The 27,603-nt window shown below is 38.4% G+C and overlaps 1 protein-coding gene across 2 annotated transcripts in view; it reads right to left on the bottom strand.

The window, feature by feature from the left end:
• Dgki (diacylglycerol kinase iota) overlaps window positions 1–27,603 on the bottom strand; it is a 414,620-nt gene that overhangs the window by 270,846 nt on the left and 116,171 nt on the right. For both annotated transcript variants that reach the window (XM_026398565.1, XM_026398566.1), the window contains exon 2: window positions 8,414–8,522. In XM_026398565.1, coding sequence (XP_026254350.1) covers window positions 8,414–8,522 — 109 coding nt within the window. The remainder of the gene's footprint in view (window positions 1–8,413; window positions 8,523–27,603) is intronic.

The raw sequence follows: 27,603 nt of genomic DNA, 5'->3' as shown, positions 1-27,603 counted from the left end.
AACATTTCTTCTGGACTTGTGAGTGCTAAGACAAGTCATATATTTATTTAAGTAAATTTATATAGATAGATTTTATGTATTTACATAAATGGATTTACAACAACAGATCTATTTACCTAGGAGTAGAAATACACCTAAATACAAATATAGATTAATAGGTACAGATTCCTTGTACAAGTTTTATTGAAATCTTAGTAATGCTTAGAGATATAAAGATAAAGGTGAACAGTATTAGAGATTGAATAACATATAAAAATACATTCATGTCAGAAGAAATAATCTACCAAAAAGAAGACACTTATAAACGTTTTGAAATCTTTGTTAATTGTAAAAATATTTTGAAGCAATAAGAATTATTAATATGACCTATGTAAATATCCATAGAAAAGCAAAAAGGAAAACTAGATGAATGATCTCCCCGTGAAAATCTTCAGAATAAAAATAGGTAACAAACTGTCTTGGTTTGGATTATTCTGTACAATTGGCATATGGCCACTAATCACTAGAAATGTGGTTAGCACTAATTGGGGTATTCTGTCAGTGTGAAATTCACAGCAGAGTCTGAAGACAATGTGAAAAAGAATGTAAAACATCTCACTAATATTTTTATATTGATTTACATGCTGAAATGATAATATTTGGAATATATTTAGTTAAACACAATATAGTATTAAAATTAATTTTCCTTGTTTCTCTTCACTTTTTTAACATGGTTTCCTAGAAAGTTCATCATTAATTTATGGTCCACATCTATTTCTACTAGACAGTGTTAAATAATCTCTAGCCAAGTGGCAGAAAATAAGACCCAGACACTTCTCGCAGAACTGTAAAGCTATAGGATTCTGTGATTTCTCCCAAAAGCCAATATGATTTAATTAAACATTTTTCCAATTTGAGGGAATAAAGGATTAGTGGGAGTCTATGAATCACAGTAGATCCATCCCACCATTAATGTGGCTAACCAAGGGCAGGGTCTTCACTGATTCACAGTGAGTTGCTCTGCCTGTCCTACTCAGGAATCGAATGACCTTGTGGTCTGACTTGTTTTTTGAAACAGGGATGGGAAAAGGGCAAGAAGTGGGTTGAGAGGGGCTATGGATGGTGACACCAAAACCTGACAGACAGGTTTGCCAGGACTCCACAGGATAGGACTAGAATGAGAATGTGTGCGCACAGACCACACGTGCACGGGCACACACACACAAACCCCTGCCTCCTCCTGGATTTTCATTCAAGGTTTCTAAAGATAAAATGACCTAGTTTCATAACCCAGTTTAAACCAATCCCACATGAAGTCTCTGGTTCCCTGATATTGTCCTGGAACCAAACTGTGAGGCAGATCCCAACTGTGCTGCTTGGGACAAAGTGCTTCTTTCCTTAGCATCTTCAACTAAAGGAAAGGAGAAGAGGTGGTCTGGATTGGGGATCTGGTTTCTGCAGCACTTGGGATGGATGAGAGGATGTGTTCCAGTGAAGGAGAAAAAATAAACTGAAATCAAGGATATTGGGTTCAAAGCCAACACGCCCTTTGAGAAAGAACTGGTCCCTCACCCCCACCCCACCCCACCAACACACACACACACAATCCTGAGGGTTGTTATAGGCAGTGCGATGGGCAAAACCAAAATTATAAAACAGTGGGGACAGTAGGGAGACCCAACGCCTGTGCTCTCTGCTACACTCTAAAAACAGAAGAAATTTCTAAGTGCAAATTAAATCTCCATTTCAAGAAAGGCATATGACATTTAAGAGAAGACACCATTATCTACAGAACAGACACACTTCTAAATGGGCTAACTCACTAAACTGGGAACTTGGAATCCAGCCCAGGAGATGAGAATATTTTTCCTTTTTGAGCATTACTTCCTCCCTTTCTAGTAATTTAGCTTATTTCCTCCAACTCCGGCTTGGCTGGCATGTATCTCACGATGTTGAAGTCGGGGGAACAGCCCCTGCCAGTTGTCATTGTCTCTGGGAAGGTGAAGGGAGGACACTATTAGAAGCAGTGGGAAGATCAAATAATCATGTGTGCCTAGCGGTCTAACATAATGTACTGTAATAGGAAGAAATTTTTAAAAAAGTTACTTAGCATTAAAATAGCACACATCCATTTGTTTTGCAAGTAAGTGTTTACCAAGCCTTTCAGTAACTGGAGATTATCTGAGTGCCTGTCAATTAACAGTGATCTGTCTCTTTCCAGCTGCTTGAGCAGAAAACCTGTCTTCAATTCATCCCCCAAGGCCAGTAACTATGTAGCAGCTCCTAGGCTAGAGTGCTCTGCTCTTCCGAGAAGAGGACACAAGCAGAAGAGACTGCCTGTCCTTTCATACAGCCTTGAACCTAACTGAGGGCACCAAGGCAAACAGGAAACACTAACTTGGTTGTAAGTTTTTCAGACAATGCCCTGTGCATATAGGTATTGTGAACAATCAAAGCGAACAATAAATGAGATACACAGAACTGGCTTGATTAAAAGATGAACATGTCTTGGGAAAAACAAGAGAGGAAATGCCCATAGCAAATAGCCATCTCCACGTTGGATCGAGCTAGGGTCCCCTGTTGTCCTTAGCACACTCAGGAACCATACTGAAGACTGACTTGGGTACTCTGTGCGTCATCATTAAGGGTTCTCCCCTGACAGATGTGGGGTGGGGAGTCTAGGCACAGGCCTACAAGGAAAATACTACAAAAGGGTTATCAAGGAAATGGGACCATGTACTAAGGCAGGGAATCCTAGAGGTGATAATGAACTATTTGAGTAAACTGCAGAAGGAGAGTAGGTATTGCACGTCTAGGAACAAACTAAAATTATGAAAGAGACTATTTACCACTAAAGAGGGAAACAAAAGTGTAAAAACAGGATACTTAAAGGACATTGTTAAGTTCATTCATCAAAAGCCTAAAAACTGACTCAGACAATAGTATCCTCCTGGCCAAGCTCTACGGTACCTACAGTCTGGGCTCACTCAGATCAGTGTTCACCTCTGTCTCAGGAGCCCCATGAGCAGATCAGTTCTCAACTCTTCTGTGGAAGGACATCAGGGAAAGAGCCGTGTCTCTTCAGAGGGCTCTGGCATAGATGCTAGGGTCAGAACAGAGCGCTTTCCTCCAACGTAGAAACTCAGTGACGATGATCCTCATCCCAGGTTGACCTTGCCTGCCTTTCAACTTAAGATGCACCATGAAGAGAATCTGTATCTCTTCCTTCACTGGTAAAGTGAGGCAAGCAGATGTGGCATAGCCAGAAGGTCACCATACTCAACGCCTTTGAGATGACACCCATCCCCCTGAGCCAAAGGGTTATAGAGCAAAGAGAATTTCAATAGTCAAGGAGGAGGCGGGAGGGAACCGGGAATTCTCAGCCCTGCCTCCTCTGTTTTGTTGTTGTGATCAAAGCCCTCCAAAGCATTGCTGAACACTATTGGACCCGGTACCTCATCTAATTACTTAATTCAGTAATTGGAGTTCCTGTGTGTGTGTGTGTGTGTGTGTGTGTGTGTGTGTGTATGTGTGTGTGTGTATGTTACTGGAAATTAATCCCAGGGCCTTGCACGTGCTGGGCAAATGCTCTACCCCGTGCTACACCTTAGCCCTGTTAATTCTTTCCATTCTCTTTCTTATTTTGGAGTCTCCTAAGAGGCTCCAGGACTAATCATTCCTCAATAAACAATAGTACTGAGTAAGTAAAGATTAATCATTTTAATGCAAGTAGTCCAGAAGCGTGGGCTGATGGTAGGGGATGAGCTAGTTGTCACCCCGATTTTCCACCAGGAATTAAACAAGAGGGTAGGCGAAGGCAGCAGTTAAGCCCAATGACTCTTCTTACACTTTAACCAGAACAAAGTATTTCCTGATTTGGTTCTTGGAACAGAAGAGCAAACTAAGGTGATATAAATGAAATTGCTGAAAAGTACGTTTGGTATGAAGAGCCAAAAAATGTAAAGCAAGTAATCTTAAGTCTTGGCAATAAAAATAAAAATAAAAAAAGAGGGAGTCACCGAAATATTTTTAACAACCTGCCTCTTTCTCATGCCATAATTTCAACAGACTGCCATGACAGGGTGTCCACAATCAAAAAGGGAAGGAAAGGGAGGAACAAAAGACCACTACACACAAACCAGCCTTAGTTCTTATTTGTTCTTCTCCTGTTCTGCATTACAGCCTCCCACCACCTGCCAAAAATACCATTGTGATGAATATTGGAGTATATACCTCTCCACAGGAATCCGAAAATAATGCTTTCTAGCCAAAAGCTGGCACAAGCAGGACACTTATTAAAAGCCTTTGCTGATGACTATTTCCAACACCAGTGGGGATGGAGAGTCCTTTCTAACACTCCAGTGACCCACTCTGAACCCCTCTGTCTTGGTCCTACTCCCCCCACCTCACCCCCGTATTCTAGCTGTTGATTTATTGTCTGTCCCCTGGATTCTAAGCTCCTTGAAACTGTTTCTTCACTGTACAATCTCAAGGAACACACACATGTCCTAGGCATGTGTTCAGAAATGGTTGATATATGAATACATTAATAATTTTTGAGTAAATAAAACTGCAGAATGCCATGGGTAACAAAAAAAAAGAAGAAGAATTTTTCACACTTGTTGCCATGCTTGATCCTAACAATACCCAAGAAGTCTCTCTGGAGGAGGGGCCACAATTATCCCATGTACAAATGATGTAGAGGCTAAGCAAAATTGAGTGATGTGACTAATGTCATGCAGAGGACGAGGAACACTTTAACTGAATGTCCCTGGCCAAATGATTTAAGCTATCCCTCATTAGAATTTCATACTTCAAATAAGGACCTGCTGCTTTAGACCAGGAGACTGTTTGAAACATCAAGAATATTAAACTAACTTTTTGGGTTACATCATTCATAACACTCTCACCACTGGACCATGTACACCCCCTTATAATTTTACAAATAGGTTTGTGTACACATTTAATTATTTTTAGTTATGCAAACACTGGTGTAAATATACCCTATCCCATATCATGAATTAAATATACTCTACTATATACACTGTGTAATCTATTGTGGTATAACTATATTCTACACTGTATCATAACTGTCTTACAGTAAAGGGAAGCTCCAATATAAGAAATCTCTATGAAGGAAAAAGTTACATTTCAATTACATTTAATCTTTTGCTGGATACTTCATAATGTCGGCAGCAGATACATAGATATATGTTCAGAATGTAAGGAAGAATGTTAATAAATGTGTGTTGGGGGAGAAAAAGGTATTATAATATGAAGGAGATTAAATCATGACATAAATTCTTTAAAATACATCTATATCCACTGTTTTTTAACAAAGGTACCAAGAGCCCATATCACAGAAATGACAGTCTTTTCAATCAATGGTGCTGGAAAAATTGAACACCACCTGTAGAAGAGTGAAACTAGATTCCTATCTCTCACTGGGTACAAAAATCAAATCAAAATGGATTAAAAACTTAAATATGAGACCTGAAACTTACTAGAAGAAAGCACAGGGAAAATGCTTCATGACATTGGAGTGGGCAATGATTTTCTGGAGAAAACCTCAATCACACAAGAAATAGCAAAAGTAGATAAATGGAATTACATTGAAAAAAAAAAAGACGTTCTGCACAGCTAAGGAAACAATCAACACAGTGAAGGATCAGCCTACACTGCTGCTGGAGAAAGTATCTGCAATCCACATCTCTGAGAAGAAATTAATATCCAGAATACATAAAGAAGTCAAAAACTCAATAGCACTCACAAGAGGATATTCAATAAATCAACAAATATATGAAAAAAATGTTCATCATCTCTAGCAATTAGAGAAATGCAAATCAAAACTACTCTAAGATACAATCTCACTCCAATCTGAATGGCAGCTATTATGAAGACAAACAACAATAAGTGTCGGCGAGAATGTGGGGGAAAAGGCAAACTCATACACTGCTGCTGGAACTGCAAATTGGTGCAGCCAATCGGGAAAGCAGTATGGAGATTCCTTGGAAAACTTGGAATGGAACCACCATTTGACCCAGCTATCTCTCTCCTCTGACTATACCCAAAGGACTTAAAAACAGCATACTACAGGGACACAGCCACATCAATGTTTATAGCAGCACAATTCACAATAGCTAAACTGTGGAATCAATCTAAATGCTCTTCAGTAGATGAATGGATTAAAATGTGGCATATATACACAATGGAACATTACTCAGCAATAAAAGAGAATAAAATCATGGCATTTGCAGGTAAATGGATGCAGTTGGAGAAGACAATGCTAAGTGGAGTTAGCCAGTCCCAAAAAAACAAATGGCAAATGTTTTCACTGATATAAGGTGACTGACTTATAGTAGGGTAGGGAGGGGGAGCATGGGAGGAATTGACGAACTCTAGATAGGGCAGAGGGGCGGGAGGGGAAGGCAGGAGGCAGGGGGTTATCAATGAAAGTGTAATGTGATGGACATCATTATCCAAAGTACACTTTTGAAGACATGAATTGGTGTGCACATACTTTATATACAAACAGAGACATGAAAAATTGTGTTCTATATGTGTAATAAGAATTGTGATGCATTCTGCTGTCACCTATTTAAAAAATAAAAGCAATTTTAAAAATTCAATAGCAGAACCAAAAAAACTCAATTTTCTAAATAAGAAATAGACCCAAATAGACATTTATGATTTTTCTAAAACGAAGACATACAAATAGCCAATAGGAATATGAGAAACTGTAAATATCACTGATCATTAGGGAAATATAAGTCAATGCCACAATGAGATATCACCTCATCCCCATAAGAATGGCTCTTATGAAAAAGACAAAAGTTAGTGTGTGCTGCAGAGGATGTGGGGAAAAGGAAATCCTTGCAAACCGTTGATGGGAATGCAAATTAGGATACCCATTATGGAAACAGTATGGACATTCCTCAAAAAATTAAAAATAGAAATACCCATATGATCCAGCAATTCCGCTACTAAGCATATAGCCAAAGGAAATGAAATCAGTATGTCAAAGAGACATCTGCACTCTTGTGTGCACTGCACCACTACTCCCAACAGCCAAGACATGGAAACCACCTAAGTGTCCATCAGCTGACAGATGGATAAAGAAAATGTGGTGCAGGAATACCACAGGGTGCTATTCAAACATTAAAAAGAATGAAATCTTGTCATTTGCAACAACATAGATGGAACTGGAGATCTTTATATCAAATGAAGTAAGCCAGGCACAGAAAAACAAAACAAAACAAAACAAAACAAGTACAGCTTGCTCTCACTCATATGTGAAATACAAAAAAAAAAAAAAAAAAAAAAGTTGAGCTCATAGAAATTAAGAGTAGAATGGTATTTCCCAATGCCTGGGGAGCTAGAAGGTGGGAGGATGGGGAAGGTTGATCAACGGGTACTAAGTTACAGTCAGGAGTAAGAAGTTCTTGTGTGCTATTTCATGGTTGGTGGAACATACATAATAATGTACCATCTATTTCAAAAAGTTAGAAGACATGATTTTGAATGTTTTCACCATAAATAAATAATAAATGTTCAAGTAGACCTGTTTGCCTACTTTAAACATCACATAACATACACATGCATCAAAACATCACATGGGTATGTATGAATTTTTATGTTTTCATCAACTAAAAATATATTTCAATTTTAAAACACACTCCTCTCCTTTCCCTACCCCACCTCTCTCTTCCATAGGAGAGGAAAAGAGCACAGATTAGCCTGTCTGCACAAACACAACTAAAAATGCTAAACAAGGGTCATCGTCAAGACAGGGTGGCAGGCCTTTAGAGAGGCCTTACTACAATTGATGCTGTTCCTTAGATAGCCCTAGGAAGGGACAAAATCTTTTAGTTCACAGTTAAGAGATGTTATCCACCAAGAACTTGGCTACTGAAGACTCTCCATAAGTATGTTCTACTGGACTTAAGAATTCTAGTCTGCAACTGCAAATTAAGTGAAAATGTTTTGTGGGTCTGTCTGGGGGTGGGAGTGTCACCAATAGAAGGACAATGTAAACTGAGGTTATCATCTGTCCAGAGAGGAAGGCATCCCCTAAAACCAGCCTGACTTAGGAAACGAAGTTCCATGAAATCGATCTCAGATCCTATGACGTTGCCAAGGGTAAGCTCTGCTCATCCTCACCAACCTGGCAGAAATCAATAGAGCCTGTGCACGTGGTAACTTTTATCTCACAGCTACAAAGTGCTTCAAGGGATTAGTGAAGTTGTCATTTTAATCTTGAACACATCTGACTTCATATAAAGAAGAAATGGAGCTATGGCTTAGACATCCAAAGATTAGTCAGTGAGCGATATTGGAAATCATCACGTCTTTCATGTAGCTATAGGGATCCTGAGAATGAGCAACACACAACATGCAACTGAAATTAGGTTCAAGTGAAAAAGCTGACACCTACACTCCAGTCCAGAGTTGCTCTGGGCTCCTTGGCTGGACCATTTGCCACGGGAAGGCTGAGAGGATGTGCAGGAGCCAGATGCTGGAGGCCTGCCCGGGAGATTGCTTTCCTGCAGCAAGAAGAAAAGAAAACAAAAGAAAACCAGTATCAGAATCTTGTACAGAGTACAAAATTTCCCATGGGGTAGATACAATGCCCAAGGTAGCTTTCTATATCTGAACCCCTTTACCAATGTGTTGGAATACAGCTCTCTAAAGGAAGAGGGTGGCAGGTCCCAAAAGACAAGGAGCTTGAGGACAGCCCTCTGGGGAAATATTGCTTTAAGACCAGAAGGCAAAATGTAAGCCCCTGTTGAGAACAGAGAACAGAAATGGAGGTCTCTCTATTTACAAAAACGATCCAGGGTTTGGGCAGTTGCAATGCTTGGAGAATTTTCAAGTTGCCAGAAACTAAAAGCAAAGAAGAAAGCAGCCTCGTGAGGCCTTCTGTTGAAATCTTTTGGTGCCCAGGGCAGCTGAAAGTCCGTTCTCTTTTCTCAGAATCATCCTTCTTTGCCCTTGCAGAGGATTTAGGAGCCTGAGGTTTTAAAAACCGTTCTGCCTATGCCAAGGAAGTGCACATGCTAAAAGATCAGCACCTCACCAAGGCCCACAGAGAGAAAAGCCAAATCATAGTCTTAGATCCTAGGTTTGTTAAGTGGAATGTAACAGAATCAAATTCAGAAAGAAAAGAATGAATCAAGGGTGGCTGAGACAGTTGGCCCCAACTTTGGCCTGCAAGGATAAGAAATGAGAGAAGCTGTTTTAGCCAAGTAAATATGACCATTGCTCAGCTAAGGAAACAGAAGTGAGAACATCTTGGAAAGAATAAGAAGGGCATAGAAAAGAAAGCAAGCAGAGATCACCTAGGGAGAGACTGTGGTGTTGTTGGGAACAATAGTTCAGTTTTTGAACAACCCGTCAAAAATGTCCAACAAAGATCAGGAGCTTAAGTTATGAGTACAGAATCATAATCTGTTAGTATTAACAGATGCCTAGAAGGGAGGGCTTCTCCTCCCTACAAGTACCTATGTATGGTCTGAGAAATGTCTGAAATATAATCCAGTAGGGGTTGGGATGCTGCAGCCTCTGAGTCTATCAGGCTGAGGGTGAGGCATAGGAATCTGCATTCACACAGGCTCCCAAAGTGTTCCCTTCCTCCATGGGAGCAAGTATGTTTGGGCAGTTGGGAGAACAATAACTTACCAGGACCCAGCAAAGGGGAACTCTAGAGAAAAACCTCAGCAATTTTATTCTGCTGACTTTGTGTCCAGTTGACACACTGTAGCTCAGATCCTCAGACGCCTTCACCCACCTCACCACAGACAAAGAAGGCTACAGACAACAGAGTGGAGAGAAGGAAAAGCAGTGGTAGGGAGATCTACTATGAATCCCATCAGGACTGAGCCACCAAGGAAAGACATTTGCACCAGAAAGGAGAAGGTGTAATGACAAAGGGTACAAGTCTTGTTGAACCCTAAAAGAAAGGTGATCTCTCAACATGCTCACTGGCCTCCGAAAACCCCACCAAGAAATGGAAATTGTGAAGATGAGCAAGGAGGACAGCAGCCCTAACAACCCAGGAAAGGAGCGTGGGATCCAGTAAAGAGCTCAGAACTGTGCAACCATTGATCAAGGATCAACTGTGTCAGAGCTCAGCCAGGGTCCAGCCCTCCTTAATCCTTTTAGTCTCTGCTATTCCTCCCCAGGAGGTTCTATGAAGGGTGGATAGGTCTTCAGTAGTTGGAAGTGATCATATCAAACTTGCCAGCAGCACTCAAGGCACTTAATGTAGATCATCCTCCAAGGGTCATTATAAAAATGGAGCCCTTGAATGAGGACATTTGGGTGACATGGCATTCCCTTCCCTCTCTTTCACCAAGGCTACTAATGAACATCAGTTTTGACCCTTCAACCCAAAGTCTATTCCTTATCTTCCTGATCGTTGAATAATAAGAAAGGAACAGTGGAAGGTTCTGATCTGTGATCTTCCACCCACGATCATTTTCCTCCAACTACACTGAAGGAACTTCTTCGGCATTCTTCATTAGCATTGTCTCCCATTTAGAGAGATTTTGTGCCACAAAATCAGTTTCAGATTTATAAGAAAATCAGATCTCTATGGAGTCAGAAACCACAAGTCCCATTTTCAGGTCCTCGACAGTATACACAACTTAACTTTAAATGTTTCACAAAAAAAAAAAAAAAAAAATAGTGCCTGAACACAAGTGCTTAAGATGGCTGAAGAACTCCTGAAGTGCAGGTGAATAAGAAGACACAAATCCTTCACTTCTTCATGAACTGCCCTCCCCCCGGGAGCTGTGATCAGAAAAGAAGAAGAAGAAGAAGAAGAAGAAGAAGAAGAAGAAGAAGAAGAAGGAGAAGGAGAAGGAGAAGGAGAAGGAGAAGGAGAAGGAGAAGGAGAGGGAGAGGGAGAGGGAGAGGGAGAGGGAGAGGGAGAGGGAGAGGGAGAGGGAGAGGGAGAGGGAGAGGGAGAGGGAGAGGGAGAGGGAGAGGGAGAGGGAGAGGGTGAAGAAGAAGGGTCAGGGCAGGGGGAGAAAGGGAGAGGAAGAGGAAGAAAAGTGGAAATAAAATTCTACTGTCAGACACCAAATGAATTTAACCGATCAGAACTTGTATACTCTGACAACCAAAATCTTCTTACTCTTCCTAATTAGGAGTGCCAGGAGGGGCAAAAAATGTAGATGATCTAATTAGTATGCAAGAGATGTATGTGCTGTAGAAGAACAATGTGACTATAAGAGATCCATAAACATTTAATCCTTAAAGAAGTTGCAGTCAAATCATAATATTTTCTAGCCTGTGAACAGACGCAGTTAAGTAGTCTTTTGTTGATCATTTATCCCTCATTGTGGATGCAAATTTAAGGTTGCTTTTATATAATTAATTGAAGAAAATTATATATCAACTGCACATATAAATATTAATTAGGAGGAAAATATAAGTAAGAAACATCAAAGTGACTACCAGTCTATAACTTGCAAATGGGTCTCATAGAAACACAATATAAGAGAAAGAGAATAGGGGGGAAAAGGAAGTTACTATAAGGCAGCAGAATAGAAAGTAATTTCTGCTTACAGATTTCCATTCTAAATAAAAATAACCATGAGAGAAATCCTTCTTTCCAAAAACTCAGTCGTGAATACTTATTTTTCTTCCAAAATAAGAAAGTAACCTCATTATATCTCAGACCTCAAATAAAATTAGTGTATGTTACTTTTCTATTTAAATTTATCTTGGTTGTGGGAGATGACATTTAAGAGCATAATGGCACTGGGTAGGTGGTTGGAGGGGGATGGTAAGACAGTGGTTTTATGCTACAATTTGCTTCAATTTAAAAAAAAATGAGGTTTCAACTTCTCATTCCTTATTCCTGCTAAAAATCCTCCCAAACCTATAGAAACCAAAACCATGAAATGCCAGTGATTCTTTCTATTAATCTCACAACAACCCTTTTGTGAGGAATAACTATAATCACAAAAGCATCTTTCAAAAAGAACTGTGATGTTAACCATGAAATAGATCTGAAAAGAAAATACTCTATAATGCAGTTTCAAAAGCATAAAGTCACAGTTAATGCCAATTACCTGACATGGAAGACCTCTAACATATTTAAAGTATAAAAGCCATCATACATTTTAAACAGCATTCTATTATTTCCTTCACTTAGTTCAATAAGACTATAAACTCCTAAAGGACAGGGTTCAATTCATCAACTAATCTTATTTCATTCTGGCCCAAGGGTAGACACAGCATATATTCAATAAATGCATTCTGAGTAAATGAATGAACTTGACCAAGAAGCTAAGCGCAACAGCCTACTGATTAGATCAAGGTCTCAGAAATCTGATTTAGGATGATTTGAATTATACCCTAACCTTACATTTCAGTTATAGTCTTTGCTGAGAGGGTCAGAAACCCTTCAAAGCAGCCCTTTGAAAAAAAAAGCAAATGAGGTAGAATCCAGTGTTAAGCATAGACAACATCAAAACCGCTTTGGGTGATAAACATTGACATGAAGCCCCTTTGCTAGGATTTTGTAGAGACCATATAATCCTGTTAACATTTATACAATGTATTTATCAAAAGAAACACACAGCTTATACTCTACATATACAGAATTTTTAAAAATGTATGGGAAAACAAGTAAAAGGATGAATACTTAGCCAGTATACTTTCCAATCATCCATTTCACAAATTTCTCTCAATTTGCCCTGGTTCCACTCTGTCTCCAACTTTATGTGGCTCCCATATTCAACCATCTGTGTCTTGCTAACTCCCTCTCCAAGTGGATCCTAGGCATGAGCATAGGAGGGGGACCCTGCTTGCTGAGCAGAAAAGCACCAAAGAATCAGGAGATCCCTTAGCCAGGACATCTCCTAAAGTTTCCCCTTTTAGATACCAGAAAACTCCTCTTGTTCTAGAAAAGAAGCCAGTTGTCCAGAGAGCTATTCCTTACATTGGCTCAATTCCACTGTGCCTCAAGAGACACCTTCAGCACTGTGTGTGTTGGTGTTTCCCCACACTGTCCAGGCACTAACTGCTTGTATTCAAAGCAGCCCATAATGCCTCCTGGTTACCATAGACAAGCTACCTGCAATGCTGAGGATAGTCCACCCAACAAAAAAAAAATGTCCTCAAACCTGTATGAATTCCAAATATTCCACCAGAAGTATATGAAGGGGAACAAACTATGTGCAATTATTTGAGTCTAAATTCTACTTCATTTCACATATGAATTCAAAATAGGTTTTTGGTGATTTTAATGTATGTTTACATTTTCAAGAACTCAATTATTATTGAAACAAAGGTCATGTTTAGTTTTCTTTTTTTTTTCCTTCTCAAAAATTCTTTAGTTTTAAATGGAAGAAAATTTCAGATTTTATTTTGGATTCCACAAATATTAGTAATGGATAGGACAATCAAAGCAAAACAAATAACAAAAAATATCTACCACTAGATTTCTATTTTTATTTTCAGGTTTTTTAAAATTTTTTAAATTCTAATTTGTTATGTATGACAGTGGAATGCATTACAATTCATATTATACATAGAGCACAATTTTTCATATCTCTGGCTGTATACAAAGTATATTCACACCATTCATGTCTCGGGGTGTTAATTCATTCAGAAAACCATTTTTTTTTATATTGAAGGTTCAACAACCTGCATTATTCTGGATATTTTAACTTCACAGTCATTCTCCAACAGTGGTATTGAACCTTTGCCCATGGTGAAGCTTACAATGAGTCCATTTAAAAGCCTTCCATGGGACAAGGAGTGGAAATCAGTGATGAGTGCTTACCTAGTATGCACAAGGCCCTGGGTTCCATATGTTCCCTGGGCTGAGATCCACTGTTGCACATAATATGCAAGCCTATGACTACTTCAGTGTGTCCACTAAAGTGACTAAGCCTAGGAATTCACATACTGAAATACATTCATCCATTCAACCATGTATTTACTCAATGCATTCTTTTAGACGTGTACACACATGAATGAATGAGACAGATAGGAGTCACTGCCTTTGTGATGCTTGCATTCCAGGATAAACAGTTACTGAATCATTTTATATATGTATGTATCTCTCTCAGAATGAGATAGGTACCTTTATTATTCCTCTTTTATAATAAATTTTAAATACAGTATCACAAAATGAGTAAGCTACATGTTCAAGTTCACAGGCACAGGAAGAGCTCCAAGTGACTCTGAATCCAGGCATTTAGCACCAGGGTGGGTGTATCTTGAAGTTGCACAGGGTCACGGTCTGTGAAATGCTGACAACACATGGATACAAAGCAAACTAATCATTCTATGAAATTAGCCTCATACTCTAATTTTCTAATTGCCTCAGTTAAGAAAGTCCTATCTTGGGCTGGGGTTGTAGCTCAGTGGTAGAGCACTTGCCTAGCACCTGTAAGGCACTGGGTTCAATTCTTAGCACCACATATAAATAAATGAACAAAATAAAGGTCCATCAACAACATGTATATATAATGTCCTTTTTTTACAATAAGAATTTAAGCTTCAATTAGAGAGAGGCTATGTGTGATAGGCTTCAGAACATGGGAGGTTAAGAACACAACTGACCTTACCAATTAATAGCTATGTGGACAAGTTATTTCACCTCTTAGATTCAGTTTTCTTATATAAAAAGTAAAATAATTATGTAAAATTCAGAGAATAACAGAAATTTTTTTAAAAAAATTAAATATGCACAGAGTACCTGGCACACAGTAAATCCAATAAATGGTCACCACTATTACTATTATTCCACATATTAGAAACTCCCACAGCATCTAGCTAAAGTTAGGTATAACATAAATCTCTGAATAAACATGTGAGGTCTGATTGCTCTCAAGTTTTCCAAGTTCCCCCAAATACTTCTACTCATTCAATAAACATTTTACAAGTTTCTACCAAATGTCAGGCCATTCAAAGGATCATTCAGACAGAAGATTCTTCTAGCCAGGGAATAATCCCATGGTGGCCTAAGGAATAACTTACCTACCTTCCTAATGCAAAACCAGAAATTACAACTCTCACCTCTACTTCACCAACATTATTGAAAATAGACATACGATCAATGCCATTGGAATTATTGATTATAGTCATGTAAGTTAATGCAATACCAAAAAAAAACTTGTTTGTTTAATCTGAACAATCTGCTACCTTCCCTCTCAGAACTTGCAAACTCTTCTACAAGTCAGAATTTATTTCTCAAGCACAATTCATTATAACCACATCTATAAAATGATGCTGGTATCGACTTGGTATAGAACGTGGCAATAATACTCATTTTCAACAAAGTGAGACTTGTTAACTAAGATTCTCTCAGGAATTTATGACATTATTCTCTTGAAGATGTCATTTGAGGGAGAAAGTAACCCTTGGAAGTAGAGAAAAAGTAATCGTCGTGTCCTCCCAAAATTCATATTTGGAAGTCTTTATCCCCAGAACCTCAAAATATGACTGAATTTGAAGATGGGGTCTTTACAGAGGCCATCAAGTTAAAATGAGGTCATTAGGGTGGACCCGTCATCTGAGTTGACTGGTGGCTTCATAAAAAGTGAAAATTTGGACAAAGATACACACATGGGGAAAAGCCATATGAAGATGGACAGAGACATTAGGACAATGCATCTACATGCCAAAGAAGGCCAAAGAATACCAGCAAATCACCCTCAGCCAGGGGAGAGGTGTGGACCAGACTCTCCCTCAGAAGGAACCAGCCCTGCCAACACCCTGGTCTCAGATTATAGCCTCCAGAACTGCAAGACAGTGATTTCTGTTGTGGAAGCCACTCTGTGTGTTATACTTGGTTATGGAAGCCCGAGAAAATACACATATTTCAAATCTAAACCCAGTGTTTGGATTTAGTAAGGTGGGGTTTAGCTAACATCAGCATGTTGACTTACCTTTTCCAACCACCCAAGGAAACCGTGGGTACCATTTGGCTATAACTCTGTTTTTCAGGACAATAAGTCTTAAACAGAGATACAGTCTAATGAAAAACTACTATTAAAAACATCATTTCCATAAAATAGGGAGAATCTGACAAAGTTTTATTCAACTCATTAATAAAATAATAATCAGCAGAAAAGACAAGTGCAAATTCAAAATGGGTATAAGAAATTGAGATTTATAATAGGAAAGAAATGCCTAAACAGACTTCTAAGTCAGAAATGAGGGTTGTTTACTTTATAAAAGTTAAAAAGATCTTAACCTTTGTGACATTAACTTCCCTTTTACTCCATAAAATCATAATCCATCAGCTTTGCAGGCTAACTTCTAACCTTACAGAAATATAAACCATCAGTACTTCTGTTTTGGATTAATAATCAAGCATACAGAGACAACAAAATTACTGTACCCAGGAGTATTAAATGAGAGTCAATTATTAAATAATCAGGTTCTGCTTTTATTGGAACAGGCAAACTAGAATATGCTGTAATAAAATAACATTTTTAAAAAATCGAACAATAACTATTTCTCCTGTGTCCAAATTTGGGATGATTTTATTCTCACTCCTCATAGTTCATCTTCTCTTAGGTCAGAAAGAGGCTGAGTGGGACAGTAATTTTCATGTTTACTGAAGAATGCCCATCAGGAACCGAAGGAAGCAGACTGGCCAAGAGAGAAGCTCAAGTAATGTAGTTCCAAGGACAGCCTTGGCTGACCCCACAATAGGGGCTAGAGCTGGGATGACCCTTCAGGATTGTCCCAAGTCTGAAGCAGAGGCACAAGACTGAACCCCCATATCAACCAGACCTTGGGCGTGTGAAATCCCTGGAGAGAGATTAACCAGGGGCAATACCCAGGAAGGGCTCAGCTGTAGACCACAAGCAGCTAACACGCCTGGTAATGAAGGCTGAGAAAATGAGGAACTTGGTCCTGAGACTGTGCATGGATAGTCGCCTGCAGCACACCTCTGATATTCCTGATAAACCACAAGATGGACCAAGTTATTATGTCCATTTTACAAATAGGTCAACTGGCATTAGAAACTTTAAGGCACCTCTAATAAGCCATATTGCTAATGAGTGAGAAGGCAAAAATTGGAGCCCAGATGTCTGGCTCCAAAGGCTCATCACTCTGTATTCCCTTTGAGAGGGAGATGGACAAGAGGGCCCATGGCAAGGCCATGCAATGGATAGAACTGACCAGCGAAATGCTGTCTCAATCTGCTGTGGCTGTCACAACAAAATACCGTAAGCTGGGAGCTTATAGACAATAGAAACTCATTTTGCACAATTTTGGAGTCTGGGAAGCCCCAAATTCAAGGCACCAGATTCAGTGTCTGTGAGGGCCTACTTGCTGCTCACAGAGGGTATCTATCTACTCACTAAGTCCTCATGGGGTAGAAGGGGCCAACGTCTTCCTCTGTGCTTCATCTATAAGGCACCGACCCCAACCATGAGGACCCCACTGTCATGATCGAATGAATCACCTCCCAACGGACCCACCTTCTAATTCTGACAGAGTTGAGATTTTAATATGTGAATTTAAGTGGCAGAGCTGGTAGCATAAACCTTCAGGCCACAGTATGTGCCCTGGTGTAGGATGAGGGGCATTTTAAGCCCTCAGTCCAATGTCCAATTGGGAACTGTCCTGCTGTGACAGACATGCCTCCTTTGTCTGCTCCTCCATATTTCCTAGGGGCTCCTACATCTTCAGGGAAGTCTGTCTGCTCTCTGCCTTACAGCAGTGAGGCTTTATGAGTGTGGAAACTGAGAAAAGAGCTGCCCGTTACATTTAGGTCAATGAATACGGAATAGGCCTTGCCAACCAAGATAGAAAGATAATCCAGAATTGAACAATTTTAGGAAAAGCATTAGCCTCAGGACAGAAATAACCTTAAGAACATAAGCCCTTTAGGACTTCATAGAAATTTTTAAGCGAAAGGATTAAGACTCACAGGTCTGTTCTCAGTAAAATTACCAACAGGAAAAGTTTATTTTTAGAATCCCTTGTCCATTTCCACGCGAACACACCGGTCTCTGCCCACTTCCATTTCCCATCGCTTAGTACCTGTGTTGCCACAATCAGTCTCTGCTCAACTGATGGTATTTTAAATAGAAAACGCAACACAATCTTCTCAACTGAAATAAGTTTGAGGTATGTCCCTCACAAGGGCATCTGTGTTTTCCCAAGGGACTCATAAAAATGGAAAGACCAATGTGACGCAAAGGAATGGGTCATTTAATACTCAAAGTACAGAAAGTAATTTTTCTAAGCCCAAACCCAAACATTATAAATACTGGTGGGGAGGTCTGTGGCTAGTGGTGGAGACCTTCTCACCTGCTTAGAGGTGAGCACGAGGCATAGGACCAGGCTGAGAGAGAGGGACCCAAGAGCATAATGATATGTGTGTTCAAGAGACACTGCCAACCTGTATCAGTGAGGAGGCAGAAACACACAATCCACTCCAGATGCTTCGGATAAAGACACTTTAGTAAGGGAACTACTTAAAAGTAGGATTATAAGCCAACCACCACCTGGTCACCGGACTTACAATACAGTAGAAGAGACCAAAAGCGTGTGGTACTGGAAAAAAAAAAAGAAATGTTAAGTCACCAGAGATTGGAGAGCAGGTGAACGGTCTTGTCAAAGTGAACCAGAACTAGTACAAAATCCATTTCAATGTCAACCCCACCCTTAGCAAACAAAGAAAGTCCAAACTCATCGTTCTATTCCCATATTTCTCACTTTTTGAATCTTTAATCACATTTGCAACTTACTAAATTCTTTCTGAGGTCAAGTGTCCTTTTTTAAACAAATTGTCATAAGACATGAAAAGAAACAAGAAAGTATCACAGGAAAAGAGTTAGTCAATACAAGAAAGACCAGATACTTACAAACGTAAATCGCCTACATTAAAAATATTTAAAGAACTTAGATAAATCATGTCAAAAAATACTTAAGAACACTATGAGAACAGCGTCTTATCAAACTGAGAATCACCATGAAAAGATGCAAAATATTTAATAAGAACCAAATAGAAATTCTGGAACTGAAAATATAATAATTAAAGTAAAAATTCACGATAAGTGTTTGATAGCAGATTTAAGCTGGTTGAATGAATCCGTGAACTTAAAGAAAGAACAATAACCTTTTCCACTTTTAGAAACAGAACGAAAAAGAAATAGATCCTCAGAGATGTGTGGGACACCACTGAGCATGTCAGTATATTCAAAATGGGTATCCCAGAAGATGGAGAGACAGAGGCAAAAAAAAATTTATTGAAGAAAAAAAAAATCACAAAAATTTCCAATATTAATTTTAAAAGCATATTAATCTATACATTCACAAAGCCCAGCAGACTTGAACTAAGATGACTCAGAGAGCTCCACACCTAGAGACATTATAGTCAAACTCTTAAAAGTCAACGATACAGAGAAAATCTTAAAAGCAACAAGAGGAAAATGAATCTTCACCTGCAAAACATTCTCAACAAAATTAATAGCTGACTTCTGATCAGAAAACATGGAGCCTGGAAGGAAGGAAACAGAACGTCATGTTGTAAGTGCTGAAAGAAAAAAAAAAAAAAAAACGTTGACCAATAATTCTATATCCAGCACAACTTCCCATCAAAAAAAAGAAAAAAACCTTCTATGCATATGCTTCATAAAAGATCTATAAATATGCCCAATAAAACCAGAGAAAATATTCAACATTTTAGACATCAGGAAAACAAATAGCATATAAACAATGAAATTTTATTTCATGCCACTAGAAATAAAGACAGAGAAAGCTAAATGTCAACAAAAATATGAAACAACCAGAACTCTCATACATTGTTGGTAGAAATGAAAAATCTTAAAAAGACTTGAAACTTTTTGGCAGTTTCTATTCTAGTTAAACATCATGTGATATGATCCAAGCAACTTCTCTCCTAGATGCTTATACAAAAGAACTAAAAGTGTACACATGAATATTCATACCATCTTTGTCCATGCTTAGTAAAGAAAAAAGAAAATATCTTCAATGTCCATCAACAGGAGAATGGATAAAAGAAACTATGGTATAGTCATACAATGAAATACTACTCAGGAATCAAAAAGAATGAACTAAAGATAATTCCAGTAACATGGATGAATCTCAGAAACATCCTGAGTGAAACAGATGGGTCACAAGAGAACAAATGTGTTTATATGTTTATATATATATATATATATATATATATATATATATATATATATATATATAGTTCTAGAACAATCAAAATTAATGTCCTGCAGTGGAAATCAGAACAGAGGTTGCTGAGTGAAGGAGAAGGTTTGACTAGGAGGGCATACAAATTAACTCCATGGGGTAGTAGAAATGTTCCTTATCTTGATAGAGGTATCTGTTACACACTTGTGGACTTTGGTTAAAACTCATTAGCTTGTATTTAAATATTCTGCAACAAAAATTACAAACAAAGAAGGCATGTAAGTTGCTACCCAGGGAGGATGCATATTTTAAGATGGTAGTTATAATTAAATGATGGAGATTTCAATCCGTGAACATAATTTTGCTGTTTCTTATGACTCTGATAATCAAATGGAATCATGAAATAAAATGTAGAACATGCAATTAGAGATAACCCTGGGGGAGGATAGGGAATAAAACAATAAAAATATTATAAATGCCCTTATTTATAATACTACAGAACAGCCCTTTGAACCATATCTTTTGAAAAAAAATTTAGTAAATATTTACTGCACTCCTACTATGAAGCAAGTGTGTTTATTAAAACACAGACCCATGCAAATTCTAATAGTGGGAGTGCCACACAGGTTAGCAAATACTCAGAAATACTTTTCTTTAAGAAAAAGGGTTTCTTAACCGTCCCACTATGCGTTGCTAGGACTAAACTGTGTTGACAACACAAACAGTTCATCAGTGTCCCCTGCTGCAACACGGATCCTAGAGGCCCCCAAAGAGCCCTGTGCTGAAGGCTTGTTCTGCAGAGTGGTGCTCCTAGGATAAGGTAACGCCTGTCAATCAGCAGGGACCAGTGGAGGTCTTCAGGTCACTGAGGATGTGCCCTTGAAGGGGATGTGGAGCCCCGCCCCCTTCCTCTGCCTCTCTTTTTGCTGCCTGGCCAGGAAGTGTGTGGCTCTGCTTCACCACATGATTCCACCATGAAGTGCTGCCTCCCAGGCCCACAGCAACTGGACCAATCATGGCCCGAAACCAACAAAACCAGGAGCAAAGCTATCTTTTTTTTTTTTTTTTAAATAAGTTGATTATCTAAGTATTTGTTATAGTAACAGAGAGCAGACTAACACATTCCCCTAGGTAGCCTTTTTAATCCAAGATACAAACAACTGAGGTCTCTATTGCTGTGACTCTTGACATACTCCATTTTTCTTGTTCTCTAAATACATCAGAAGAGCTGTGCAGTTGAAATATTATGCAGGCCAAGGGAAATGTGAGGTTTGGCCTTTAGTAACTGGTAAAATAAAATGCTAGGTCTCACGCCACAGCATTCACCCCGAAGAGGAAGTCAAAAACTGGGTGGCACATTAAAGTGTCAAAATACCCTTATTTAAAATTTTTTTCACCCAATAAGCAGTCCTGGGTTATCGACCTTTCAAAGATAACTATTACAACAGTTGGATGTGGAGTCTCAAACTTCCTTGACTTTGAATGAGAAAGACCTTTATTTTCCAACTATTTCTCTAATTATGCCATGTGAAACCCCTCTTTCCTATAGGTAATAACTCCCCTAATAGTCTCACTCAATTTCTGCTGACCATTGTAATCTTGTTCATTTCATTCTCATTTCTGATCCAAAACCCTTCTCCTCCCATAGACCTGTGGCATTGGCAGCTTTGAGTTGGAGCAGGGATAGGGAGGTCTGCTCTTCATGGTTGCCTCTCCATTCCCACTGTTCTCATTCCTCTCATTCCCAGAGGAGGGAACGGGAGGGAAAAGATGGTCTCTGCAATTGACTAAGTGAAGCTGGCAGCAGCACTGGTCTTAGCTGTGAGGCTGAGCTAACTGTCTTGGACTGATGGTAGCTTTGGTATGCTCTGCCCATAGCAACCCCTGCAGTGTCCATCATGATGAAGATCTTGTGACAGCTCCCAGCTGATACCGTCATGTTGCACTCAGATAGACAGGTTGCTTTCAACTGACCAAAAGTTATGATAGTGGACAAGAATGGCCCTCCAGTCCCCAGAATTTCAACCACCTGAAACTGTCAGAAAGTATGGAATCAATTTCCAAAGTTTGTGAGTATCAAGAACTTTCAGTAACCCCAACTTGTGCTCACTTTCTACCTAGCAGTCTCCCACCAAAATGTCTCTTTACAATTTTTTTTCTTCTGCTGGAGGGCCAGATGGCCAAATCCACTGACTGTTCACATGCCATAATGAGGATTGAGATGTTTAAACTGCCTTCTGAGGAGTACCTTTCTGATCTCAGCCCTCCCAGTGCCACTCTCGAAACTGAAGAAGACGTGGATCCATCTTGTGTCCATGGTTTTTGACTTTTGAGAATTGGCTGTAGTTCCAAGTAACAGGAAAGGAACCCATTCAATAACTACACTTAGCAAAAGGAAAATGGGTCTCAGAATCAGACTCGTAGGCATTCAGTGTTTTTATTTGGTGTCTACGATTTTCCAGACTCGAACTAACGTCTAACAGTAAGGAAGTAAAAGAAACCCACAAGGTCCCTCTTCTTGCTAAGTTTATCATCCCCAGAAAGAGAACAGACAATAAATAATTAGAAGAACACATGAATTATTGCTAATGGATACAGCTGCTATGAAGGAAACAGGTTTGAATGTTCGAAAAGGGGAATTACGTCATTTAAGGAAGGCTACTTATGAGGAGGTGACAGATAAAGGATTTAAAGTAGCCAGCCTCTCTCCCTTGTTAAATGAATGATCTATTAGTATTTCTTAGGTTCAATGTCTTCATCTGTGAAAAAGGAAGGAAAATTTGTATCACATGGGTTGATTCAAAGGTACAATTAAATAAGAATATTAAATGCACCTTTTTCTTCACCCTTTCCTAGAACAAAGCAGTGGTTTTGAAAACAGCATCTGTGATAATTAAATAGAGGACTAGCCTAGAAAGTGGAAAGTGGATTAGAAAAAAAAAGAAAAACAGATTTGACTTATTAACTTCATGACTCTGAACAAGTCACTTAGCTGCTCTGAGCCATTGTTCCCTCAGCCATAAAGGAGAGAAGATAATATCTTTCAGGAAATATGAGAGTATAAATTACTTTGTATAGTAAAAAATAAAAAAAGATTATTTTGTAAAGCCACAGTGTACTTGATGTGAAAAACTAATGTACATGCACTCAGAAGCAGAGGCGGATTTATTATGAAACTAATGAAGCCTAGAATTTAAGGTTTCTCACTTCAACAGGTTACTATGAGTACCGGAAGCCACAGAATTTCACGTGTGGGAGGGGAGAGAGAACCCACTGTCAGGAAGCATTTATTTCTAAAATTTCTGGGGTATTATCTAAAGAGACCTCAGTGAGGGGTAAAAAAAGAGGAACCAAATTTCAAATATTATACTCACCTTTAAAACTACAAGAAAAAAAATGTCTGATTGAATATTAGCACTAAATGATGGGAAAAAATATCATCCCAGGTTATGTGACCACATGCTAGCCTTGCCATGGATTTGTTCCCCGAGTTTTCCAAAAGACTTATTCAGTATACATAGGTATGGGTTAATGAGTTTCCCTTATCTAAGATGGAAATGTAAATCCTTCCTAGAGAGGAAAAATTTTCAACCCAAGTCCCCCCAAATTTCAAAAAAGTACCAAGACACTATGAAATCCCTGTCAAAAATATAAACACACACACACACACACACACACACACACACACACACACCACAACACACAATGAGTTCTAGGCAGTACAACCTCTAAAAAAATTAAAACTAAATAAAACCATCATAAATAGAACATAAAATCATGTTTTATATCTTTAAAAGAATAAAAGACAGGGTTAAAACTAAGACTGAGGAACAAAAAATATATATAAATAAACAACTTTTTTATTTTTCATTTTATCTTGCAGTACTGGGGATTGAACCCAGGGTCTTCCATGTGTCAGGCAAGTACTCTACCACTGAGCTACATTCCCAGCTCTTGCTTTATTTATTTATTTTTAATTTTGATATAAGATCTTACTAAGTTGCCCACACTCGCCTCAAACTTGTGATCCTCCTGCTTTAGCCTCCAAAAAAACAGAAAGAAAGAAAAATACCTATTTTAAAAAGAATAAAAAAACAAAATGTTAATAAGGAAAACTGTAATTAAAATCAACATATGTCTCTTAGTGCTTCAGAAAGAAAGAGAGAACTGGACAAGGTAATATTTAAAGACAGATCAGAACGCCATTAAAACTCAAATTAAAAAGAAGCTGCATTCACATAATAGAAGACTCAATATTCTGAATTTCTCGATTCTTCCCTAGATGTATAGATTAACAAAATCTCCACCAAAAGTCCCTTTGGGGGACTTGGGTTGTAGTTCAGTGGTAGAGCCTAGCATGTGTGAGGCACTGGGTTCGATTCTCAGCACTGCATATAAATAAATTAATAAATAAAATAAAGGTCCATCAACAATTTAAAAAACATTTAAATTTAAAAAAAAAGTCGCTTTGGCTTTTTGGGTGAACTCAATAAGTGAATTTTAAAAGTTTTATAGACGAGTAAAGAACAAGAGTAGCCAAGACTGCTAATGGCAAACGCTTGAAGGAAATTTACACAGAATCAAGAACAGAACAGGGAGGAAGAGCATGAGGAAAAGATTAACATTAAACAGAGACCAGTGTGGGGAGAGAAAGGGAGAGAGAAGGGAAACTGTATGGAAATGGAAGGAGACCCTCATTGTTACACAAAATTACATATAAGAGTTTGTGAGGGGAAAGGGGAAAAAAAACAAAAAAAACAAGGGAGAGAATTGAATAACAGCAGATGGGGTAGAGAGGGAAGATGAGAGGGAAGGGGAGGGGGGATAGTAGGGGATAGGAAAGGTAGCAGAATACAACAGTTACTAATAGGGCATTATGTAAAAATGTGGATGTGTAACCGATGTGATTCTGCAACTTGTATTTGGGGTAAAAATGGGAGTTCATAACCCACTTGTATCAAATGTATGAAAGATGATATGTCATGAGCTTTGTAATGTTTTGAACAACCAATAAAAAAAAAGATATCACAAACATTACCAATTAGAATAGAATAGAACTGAGCCAGAATCAACAAACTGACCAACGGAACAAAACAGAATCAGACACAGACCAGAACATGTGTAAACTTGATTTATGACAGAACTAGCATTGCATAATAGTGAGAAAAGATGCAGTTTTCAAAAAATGTTCCCAGAATAATTTGTCAGCCTTAGGGAAGAAAAATGAGTCCCTACTTAAAGTATCTATAAAATTAATCCCAGCTAGATTAAAGATGAAAAGTGAGTTATAGAACTGTGAAATGTTAGGAACAATATAGAAAAGTATCTCTTTTTATCAAAAGGGAGGAAAGCATTCAATAAATACAAAAAAACCCATGAATTAAAAAACCAAAGAATTTATAAATTCAATTAAATTAATTTTGTTCATCAAAAATACTATGAAAGAAGTAAAAATACAAGCCACAAAATAAAAGAAGATATTTTCTACAGTTGATAAGGGATTAGAAGATACCTACGAGAGGAAAAAAAAATTACCCCCTTAAAAGAAAGTGGCAAAAATTTGAACAGTAATTTTATAGAGGAAAAAACCTAAATAGGAAAAAAATAATAATAAGGTTAAAAACCTGGTCAAATTCACCAGATAAATGGAAATTCTCCTCCATACCTGTCTCCCCTTTATTTTCTACCCTCCCTCCCCAACATTCCTCTCTCACCCCATACACACACACACAAAAGAAAAAAAAACTGGCAAAAATTTAAAATGTGACAATGTAATCTCTTGGTTACTTTGGGAAACAACCTGAAATTATGTAGAAACATTGAAGAGACACGTGGCATAGGGAGGCCAATGGCACTCAAAGATTCAGATCCTAGAGGATGTCCAGCACTCACACAGAGGGTGATAAGACATCTCATAAGCACTGCTGATTATGGAAAAATATGAAAACAGCTTAAGTGTTAAATGAAAGCAGAATGGATATATACATTGAGACATATCACATGAGGTAACAATGGCCTCCAGCAATGAAGATGAATGAGTTTCAGTTCCACAGAACAAAATAGATGCAAAGCAAAGCACAGCAGTGACTGAAAAGAGTCAACTGCAGAATATACAGTCGAATTTGCTTAAACAACATTTAAAGATGCAAGTATAAGAATGGTGCTTCTTATTACTCTACCTGCTAACTATGTGACCAGACAGTTATGTCACCTTTACGTACCACTCATTTCCCCCATATGTAAAATGGAGATATTAGTTAGTTTCTCACAAAGATTGCTTTTGGATGAAATGAATTTTTTATGGCACTTACAAATGCTGCCACATACAAATCACTGTATAGAAGCTTTATGTGGCTATCATCACTAAAGATATGTATTGTGAAATAATAAAAAGCGAAGTAGCAATAAGTAAAAAATTTCAGGCTTATTAAGGGAGGTTAAGTGGTGGATGAAAGGAGAAATGTGGGTGCACTCCAGAGGTTATGGTAATAGTGTACTTTGTTATTAAATTGGGTGCTGAGTGCTCAGCTATTTGTTGTGCTATTTTCTTCATAATTTACAAATATAAGTATTTTATCCCATTCTGTTGCATGTCCTCTCCCATCAATGAAAATATCTTAAGCCTTGTCAAATTAGAAACAGAGACATGTCGGTATGCACGGTTGAGCTGCTTCTGTGCATTCAAAGTCCCCTCTTTAGACAACACACTAAATCTCTCTCAATAATAATTACTATTTTACTCAGATTCCTTTCTGTTCAAAGCATGGAGACCCCCTTCCTGGAAAGGCATTCTGAATCTGCAGCCATACTTTTGAACATCCTGGGTCCTGACAATCCTGATCCTCTAAAGACAGACTGCATTTTAGTCAGCAAGCAACAAGCGATTGGAACCTACGTGTGACGAGTGAGATGAACTAGTTAGCTCTATGATAGATAACTGATGTGATGTTGTCTTTCATGAAAAAGTTCTCTGAGTAATTCCAAAGAATAACAGACTTCACGGCTTCAAAGAAATCAAATGCAATCTTCCACACAACTTAGAAACTAGTTCTGCCAAGAGCCCTGACCACAAAATAGAGGCATCCGGGATCTGACCATTGGTTGCCATCTTCCCAGCATGAAATATGAAGGGACACAGAGTCAGAACACAGGAGGGGAAAGGCCCCAACACCTTTTCATTAACTGCCACAGTCTCCACGTTTATAATGTTTTTTGTTGTTGTTTTGTTTTTTTGTTTGTTTGTTTTTGTTTGTTTTTTGGTACGAGGGATTGAGCCCAGGGATGCTTGGAACTGTTTAATATTTGTAGGGTTGGGGTGGGCTGAGATTTAACCACCTGCAATCTGGTCTAATTTTAGCCTGCCATCTCTGTGACCAAAGAGAAATTATGAACAACTATCAGATGACTGACATCTAGATACAAGTTGTGTATAGAATTTCCCAAATCTAATAGGATAGTATCTCCACCCAATAAATG

This window comes from Urocitellus parryii, chromosome 3 (genome assembly GCF_045843805.1).
Source record: "Urocitellus parryii isolate mUroPar1 chromosome 3, mUroPar1.hap1, whole genome shotgun sequence".
NCBI lineage: Eukaryota > Metazoa > Chordata > Mammalia > Rodentia > Sciuridae > Urocitellus > Urocitellus parryii.
The sequence above is the reverse complement of the archived record's forward strand: the minus strand, read 5'-3'. Positions and strand labels throughout refer to the sequence as shown.